Genomic DNA, 8757 nt, shown 5'->3' on the forward strand with positions numbered 1-8757 from the left:
GACAAGTGTGACCAGAAGTGTTAGGAGAATGATTAGTGGCATCGCAGGTGTTCAAAAAAGAAGTGTGGCAAAATCGCGGGATAGGTGGCATAAGGTGAATTCTGCAGCTGCCAGCTGCTGTCTTACTGCCATCGAAGGTCTTACGGACCGTAATGGGTCCTGTCTTGCGATCCGTAAGGACCTCTGGCGCGTTAACATTTCAAACCCCTTGCGGGCCGTAAGGGACCTCCAGAAGGCAAAAGTTTTGCCTTTTTGCATTTTTAGTCCCTCAACTTATTTCGACTCTTATAGATTTTATCACTCTCCTTCTACATATCAGAATTATTTGGAGAGTTTTCGGACACGTGTCACGCTATGATTTGATAAGATTATTCGAGTTATTACATCCTTACCCCCTTAAAAGAAATCTTGTCGTCTGGTTTTTTATTCAAATAGATGGGGGTACCAATCATTCACCATTCACTTTTTATTTTACATTTTTAAAACAACTTATTTGTAGAGAAGAGAGAGAAAGAAAGTAGGTGTATGATGAGCAGGATGGGTGGAGCGGGATGGGAGTCCTGTGCTTGCTGAACTTTTGTGGGATACGGGGGCATCATGGTGTTCCCTCCATCCCTTAGCGCCACGCCACCTAAGCACCTGGCACCCTCTCCTGCATGTAAACCATATGGCCTTAGGTAACGGAAAAGGAAAGATCAAGGGAGATGGAGCTAACTGATGACTTGAAACACCTCCCTATGTGGTTTGATTACATCAAAGTGGTGGATTGTCGTGTTCACCGTCACAACTATATGGAAAAGTAATTGTGAGTGAATTTATTAGAAAATGTCAAGTGATTAACTGATAGCGTGAAACACTGCCCAACCTATGCGACTCTATGATTTAAGGAAATGGGATGACATAATTTGATCGGTTGTTAATATCAAGTGAACAAGTGAGGGTTTTGGGTAATACCTCCTACTCCTTATAAAAGACAAGGAAAGGAGGTTAGAGACGAACACCCTCCACCATCAAAGTTTGATAAATATAATAATAATAAGACAAAAAAGGAAACATCAATCGAGGATTAGAAAACTTAGGGTCTGTTTGGTATGGAGTAATGGAATAGATGAGAGAATGGAATGGACGAGGTAATGGAATGGACAACGGAATGAAATGGATCATTCCATTCCATTGTGATGTTTGGTTACTCATATGTGAATAGAATGAATCATTACTTTGTACAATTTGATAAACAAAAAAAAAGATGAAGTAACGAAACACAACTGTATTAAAAACGATAAAAATATAATTGTCTCAATAATAATAATAATAATAATAATATATTAATGATAAAAAATTAATAATAGATTTTTGATATATATTAATATTAGTATGAATATTAATAAACATAAATATAAATACAAATAAAAACAAAAGTATAAGTATAATAATAATAATAATAATAATAATAACACATTTCTTTCCATTCCTTGAAGGAATGAAAAAAAAAACACCTACATACCAAGGAATGGAAATTATTATATTTGGAATGAGTTACATTCCTTTGGAATGCTCCATTCCATTACCACATTATAACCAAACATGTTTCTTTTCATTCCATCAGAATGATCAATTCCATTCCACCTTCCATTCCTTCATACCAAACGCTACCTTAGCGTAACCCACCTAAAGAGCGTGGTTGAGATAACGTCTCAACCATTTTGTAAACAAAAAAACTTTATAAAACCAATACCACATGATCGTGTCTCACTAGTTGCTCTGCTTAGTGTATAACAATATATAATATATCTACCACACATATATAGACGAAGCACGTCCAGTAATCGACAAAAATGGCCTCTCGAAGAATCTCCGGCGTTATCTCCCGTTCACTTTCTCTCCGTCCTCTTTCTTCTTCAATCGTTTCTCAAGGTCAGTTATCTCTAAACGATGTCGTTTGTTAATAATATCATCATCTGGGTATTGCTTTTTTACCAACTTTTTAAGTTTGTACTCCACCTGTTCGACGAAATTCCTCAAAGAAAGAAAAGATAATATGACATGCATCGTCGGTTTTTGATAGATACGAAGTTGTAGGTGGAGTGATCGACGGTTTAATTTTTAACATGACTTAAAAGGTTATTTTTGGTAATTTTAGTAAGTTAAAAGTAGCCTTTTTTGTAGAATCTGGATCTTGAATTGTTGATCATGATTTTTTTTATTAATCCATGTGTTAGTGTTGGCACAAATTAGTCTAGAGATTGGTGAAATTTCGAAAATATAGAAGGGTTTGTTGTGAAAGTTTGTTGGGTTTGAAAAAGATGCAAACTTGATGCTGATTGGGTTCTTATCTTTTGTGATTTGTGGTTCTGATCTGGTTATTGAAGATTCAATTGGGAAAGTAGAATTATCAAATTAAGTGACTTTTATTTGTGGGACTGTCTTGACTAATGATTTGCTCCTACCTAAAATATTCTGTCTTTTTTTTTTTTTTTTTCAAATAATTGTGGTTGAATATTTGAATCACTGTATGCTAAACATGAACAATTTTCAGGAAATAGATCCAGTTTAGTACACAGATTCACTACTGCTGCAGCACTTGAGGAACCGATTACTCCGTCTGTTCGTGTTCATGACACTCAGCTTCTGATCAATGGAAAATTTGTTGATTCAGCATCAGGTAATTTTTTGCTGTATTTTTTTTTTAATTATCTAATTACATTAACAAAAGCTTATAGTTTATATATATATATATATATATATTAATATTAATTTCAGGGAAGACATTTCCGACTTTGGATCCACGTACAGGGGAAGTCATAGCCAATGTCGCTGAAGGCGATGCAGAAGATATCGACCGTGCGGTTGCTGCTGCTCGCAAGGCCTTCGATGAAGGCCCATGGCCCAAAATGACTGCTTACGTAAAAATTATGAACTACTCTAGTAATGTTTTTTAGATTTCTTGTTTTTGAATTTTTTTTTTTCTGACTATTGCAGGAGAGATCGCGTATACTACTAAGGTTTGCTGATTTAGTGGATCAACACAACGATGACCTCGCAGCTCTCGAGACATGGGACAATGGGAAGCCTTATCTACAGTCTGCTGAAACCGAAGTACCGATGTTTTCACGTCTATTTCGGTATTATGCTGGTAAGTAATCGTGCAATTGAATTGTACAACTTGTACATAAGTAGGTACATATTAAGTATGTGAAACTTGCAGGTTGGGCGGATAAGATCCATGGGCTAACGGTTCCTGCTGACGGGCCTTACCATGTGCAAACATTGCATGAACCAATAGGGGTTGCGGGTCAGATCATTCCATGGAACTTTCCTCTTCTTATGTTTGCTTGGAAAGTTGGACCCGCTCTTGCTACTGGCAACACTATTGTTTTGAAAACAGCTGAACAAACTCCATTAACCGCTCTTTATGCTGCAAGATTGCTCCATGAGGTTGCATAAACTTTTGATTATGGTGAATTTTAGAGGAGGCCTTGGGTTCTCAAATGGGTCAAATAAAAAATAGATAATAGAGGATGGGTCAATAGAGTAGAATGGGCTAACAGTTTAGTTTATTTTAGAGTAAAATGCCATCTTCGTCCCTGAGGTTTGACCAATTTTGCAACTTTTGTCCAAAGGTTTGTTTTTCCGCATTTGGATCCAAAAAGTTTGAAATCTTGCTATTTTCATCCAACTCGTTAACTCTAGCCATTTTCTCTGTTAAGTCAGGGGTATTACCGTCTTTTAAACTTTTTTTATTAAACAAAAAATACTATAAGAAATAAAGATCCACCTCTGTTGACTTTATTTCTTATAGTGTTTTTAGTGTAATAAAAAGATGTCTAAAAAGATGGTAATACCCTTGACTTAACAGAAAAAAATGGATGGAGTTAACAGGTCGGATGAAAATTGCAAGATTTCAAACCTTTTGGATCCAGATGCAAAAAAACAAACCTTTGGACGAAAGTCACCAATTTGGCCAAACCTCAGGTACAAAAATGGCATTTTACTCTCCTTTTTTATATGCATACAATCTACAAATTATTGTTGTAAATTTGTAATAATATTTATTGGGTGGTCATAAAAAAGTGGTCCAAAATATTTTCGTGGATAAACCTAACCCAATGCAGTTTTTTTCGACCATATTAAACATTACCAATCCAAGGCAAACTTGATTTGTCCCGTTACCCGACATATAACTCAACCATCTCGTCACCTTTAGTTACAATGACCAGACTGTTATATTACAAACTTTCTTGTATAGATTCTTATGGTAAGATTAATTTGGTTATATACAAAAATGTTTTGTGAGGTAGGCGGGTCTTCCTCCTGGTGTTCTTAATGTGGTTTCAGGCTACGGTCCGACTGCCGGTGCAGCTCTTGCGGGCCATATGGATGTGGATAAGGTAAGTACTTCATATCTAAATCCTTATGTCATTCTCACTAGCATCAAATTAAGCATCGTATTTAACGGTTTAATGCTTGAATTTGCAGATTGCTTTTACTGGATCGACAGACACTGGTAAAATTGTTCATGAATTGGCTGCAAAAAGCAATCTTAAACCAGCGACTTTAGAGCTTGGAGGGAAATCGCCTTTTATCGTGTGTGAAGATGCTGACATTGATAAGGCTGTAGAACAAGCACACTTTGCTCTCTTCTTTAATCAAGTGTGTTTTTTATATATATGCGCACATATATTCGATATTTTTTTTTATCTCACACCATGTAAAAACAAGAGCTGACTTTTGGTAACTGGGTCAACGCTAGGGTCAATGTTGCTGTGCGGGTTCTCGTACATTCGTTCATGAGCGTGTCTATGACGAGTTTCTGGAGAAAGCAAAAGCACGGGCTCAAAGCCGTAGCGTCGGTGATCCTTTCCAAAAGGGCATTGAACAAGGACCTCAGGTACATGACTTTCCGAAATTTGTTTTTGTTTTTATATTTACAACATAAAAATAAATCGAAAATACTACTAATAGCGTTGAAACTTGAAACTACCTCTAGGCTACAAGCCCTTTGGTATTTACATTCAGTGGATCAAAATTTAAACGTATACTTTCAAGATGTATATGTGCTATGATTGATAACGCATGAAAATTCTCAGATTGACTCGGAGCAATATGAAAAAATTTTACGTTACATAAAATCTGGAATTGAAAGCAATGCTACCCTTGAATGCGGAGGTGACAAAGTCGGGTCCAAAGGCTACTACATCCAACCGACTGTTTTCTCTAATGTTAAGGTACTATGTTATACCAACAAACACTGGCATTGCCAAAACTTATCTAGGTTAACCGGCATTACATATGAAATTGTCTTTTTTACAACAGGATGATATGCTGATAGCCCAAGACGAGATCTTCGGCCCTGTTCAAAGCATCTTGAAATTCAAGTAAATAAATCCCCGAAAAAGCATCATAACATACCCGTAACTTATTTCATAATCTTTATCATTTGAACTTATGACAGGGAGCTACCTGAGGTGATAAAAAGGGCAAATACGACCCGATATGGACTTGCAGCTGGTGTGTTCACTCAAAACATTGATGTGGCTAACACGTTGAGTCGTGCGTTGAGGGCTGGAACTGTTTGGGTGAATTGCTTTGATGTGTTTGATGCTGCAATCCCATTTGGAGGGTACAAGATGAGTGGTATTGGAAGGGAAAAGGGTGTATACAGCCTTAATAATTACTTACAGGTGAAGGCTGTTGTTACCTCCTTGAAAAATCCGGCTTGGTTGTAATTATCCGAGAGAATCGTATGTTACATTAGTCGCGGTGTTGTGTAACGAGAACAAGAATAATGTTATTGTGTTTATGCTATTTTATGTTTTCTAGTAATGTATATCGAATAATGACCGCAACGAGAATCTGATTGGAAAGCAGTCATAAATGGGAATTTATAGTGTAGATGGAAAATTAACTCTTAAGGTGATATCTTAATTGTACCAAAATCATTCTGAATGAAGATGGTTTACTTGAAAGAACAAGAACATGAGAGAATTCATGTCAATTCTAGTTTCAATCATATTACCATTTCCAATTCAAGAACAATGTATATTGTCATTTGGATGCATATTCCAATTTCTAACAGATTGTGTGAACCAAACCATACTCAGTAAATCCCACCAATAGCAAAGCTTACGTAGGGCTTGAGTATGATAAGATGTAGACAACCTTACCTCTACCTTGTAGGAATAGAGAGACTACTTCCAGTGAGATCCCTGGCTCGATAATAGTTTTGCATCAAGCCTTGGACATAAGGCGCATAACACTCAACAATCGGGACAAAGGCAGATCAGTGCATGTACTTTTTTGTCTTTCAGCTGTCAACGCCACCACATGATGCATGATTCACCATCCACCGCTTTTAATGTTATTTTCACAAAATTCGTAAAATAACGTTAAAATGAGTCCAATTTCACTTTTGCCCACCGATGGCGCACACATATATACATTATATATGCATACCGCAAACGGGACGTAATTTAAAAAAAAATTATCTTTATTATGCATGTATACTAAAATTTGTCGGCCTTGGTTTGGGATCAGCTTGTTCACAAATATGCTTTTTCGAGCGAGCCGCGAGCTTATTGAACAACCGACGTCTAATGGTTAATTCGACGTCTAAGGGTAGGTTAATTCGACATATTATATATTTAGTCAGGGTCTATTAGGTAACTCCTCAAAAGATGAGAGTTTCTCGAGATACTAAGGGTTGTTTGACAACTTTTGTATGGTTAATTGCTAAAGTAGTATAATGTCTGTCCATGACATTATAACCTAATGGCATCTTAGGGGTATGATAAAGCTTATGACTATTAGGTCATGAGTTCGATTCCCACAATATATGATCAGACTCTAGTGGTCCACCAATTCAGGTAGTATTGGTTTCTTTATCCATATAATAACACTAAAAAACACTACTTTCTCTCTCATTTTAATTAAATAATATTTTTATACGTTTATATTATTTTTTTTCGCACTCCACTCACAATCATTCTTTGTAATAAAGAAACCGTTAAGAGCTTAAACAAATAAACAGGCTTATGTATATATAACCGAACCCTAGGTCCGTTCAATTCATAATACGATAGTCTAATTAATCGTAAGGTAATTTTCTCCTCGAATCTTCAATTTCTATTTGATTATTTTCCGATCAAATGTATTTTCTTGCGCATAAACCAGGGCTAGAAATTTACAGGTGTTTGGAAAGTGAAGTGAGAACGGCTACGAGTGAACAACCTAAAGTTACTACTGAAGAAGCTAAAATTGATCTGTTTGAAGATGACGATGAGTTTGAAATCGATCACGGTAATGTATCGTCTCTTGCTTGCTTGGATAACAAGATTTTATGTTCGTATTCGTTCATCAAGGAAAGGAAGGCGTTCATATTTGTTTGTGTTCGTTTGTTAATTTTAGTTACCGAACACAAATGAACGTTCATGAACACACTCGAACAAAACCAGACGTTCATGAACACACGAACACAAACAATGTTCATGAACATAAACAAACGTTATATGTATTATAAATAAATAAAGTAAAGGAATAAAATAAATAAAAATAAAGGGATATCAATATAATATATTATTTAGGTAATAAAATATAAAATAATAAATATATATATATTTATAGTTTTTAATATATATAAAAATTGAAAACGGCCAAACACAAACAAAGTTACAAACAAACACCGGCAAACGAACAAGTTACCGAATGTTCACGAACATAAATGAATGAATGCGGCCTCTGTTCAGGTTCGTTCATTTAAGTAAACGAACTTCTCGCTGAACGGTGCATGAACCTGTTCGCTGAAGTTCAGTTCATTTGCAGCCCTATTTGTAGATAATATTGTAACTTGTTAACTTTTTATCACTAAAATATTATAAACACTAAAAAAATTAGAAAATTTCTTTAATATGTCAAAAAAAATTATATATATAGAATTAGGTTAACGTACAAGAGCCCTTATCCTACATTACGTATGCGATCATCTCAGCCGTCAGATCTTCATCCCACATTGAAATCGCATGTTGATTTTTTTGTAACAATTTCGCATGTTGGTTTTTTAACATGCGATTTCATCAAAATTACCACATGTGAAATTGTTATAAAAACCCAACATGCGATTTCACATCGCGTACGTAGCGTACGTTAAGCCATTTTGTACAATACACTTTATATATATATATATAGATATATATATATAGTGGAGGGTTCAAATGAGAAGAAAATTTTTGTAAGAAGAAAAAAGAACAAATTTCAACCAATAAGAATGCTTTAATTTACTTCATTTAATATAAGTATTTAATATTACTATAAGGGTACATTGGTAAATCTACATAGGTCATTAATTTGTAGTCTTCCTCTTTAATAGCTAATACATTAAATTTTTTACAACTTATCTTCAAAATATATATTTTTTCAAAAAAATAAAATAAAATAATTTAAAGTGTAGGATGAATTACGAGTTGTGTTAGACAAATTACGAGTTGTGTAGAATAAATTTCAACGTGTAGAATGAATTTCGAAATATGTAGGATAACTTTTGATGTGTGTAGGAAAAAAAGTTATTGTGGAGGATAATAGTCTTTATGACTAATTAATTAGTCAAAATGATAATAAATGAGATGAGTGAAAAAACAATTTAATGTTTTACAAAATATATATTTGTTCAGCCGTGGTCTAATTTGTTCAAATACTTGAACCATTGCTCAGCCTCAATCAATGGTCAGATTTGTTCAAAAGATGTTTCATTAGACCGCATCATGG

At 34.9% G+C, this 8757-nt stretch overlaps 1 protein-coding gene across 1 annotated transcript; it reads left to right on the forward strand.

Moving 5' to 3' along the window:
- Positions 1-1651: 1651 nt before the first annotated feature.
- Positions 1652-5946, forward strand: LOC110916468 (aldehyde dehydrogenase family 2 member B4, mitochondrial). The gene is made up of 11 exons (XM_022161200.2): positions 1652-1914; positions 2537-2662; positions 2761-2903; positions 2980-3133; positions 3206-3435; positions 4299-4388; positions 4477-4650; positions 4751-4888; positions 5088-5225; positions 5314-5375; positions 5453-5946. Exons 1-11 carry the CDS (start codon positions 1836-1838, stop codon positions 5724-5726), a joined length of 1608 nt encoding a protein of 535 aa, XP_022016892.1. The 5' UTR covers positions 1652-1835; the 3' UTR covers positions 5727-5946.
- Positions 5947-8757: the final 2811 nt, after the last annotated feature.

The sequence above is a fragment of the Helianthus annuus genome, chromosome 16 (assembly GCF_002127325.2).
Source record: "Helianthus annuus cultivar XRQ/B chromosome 16, HanXRQr2.0-SUNRISE, whole genome shotgun sequence".
Taxonomy (NCBI): Eukaryota; Viridiplantae; Streptophyta; class Magnoliopsida; order Asterales; family Asteraceae; genus Helianthus; species Helianthus annuus.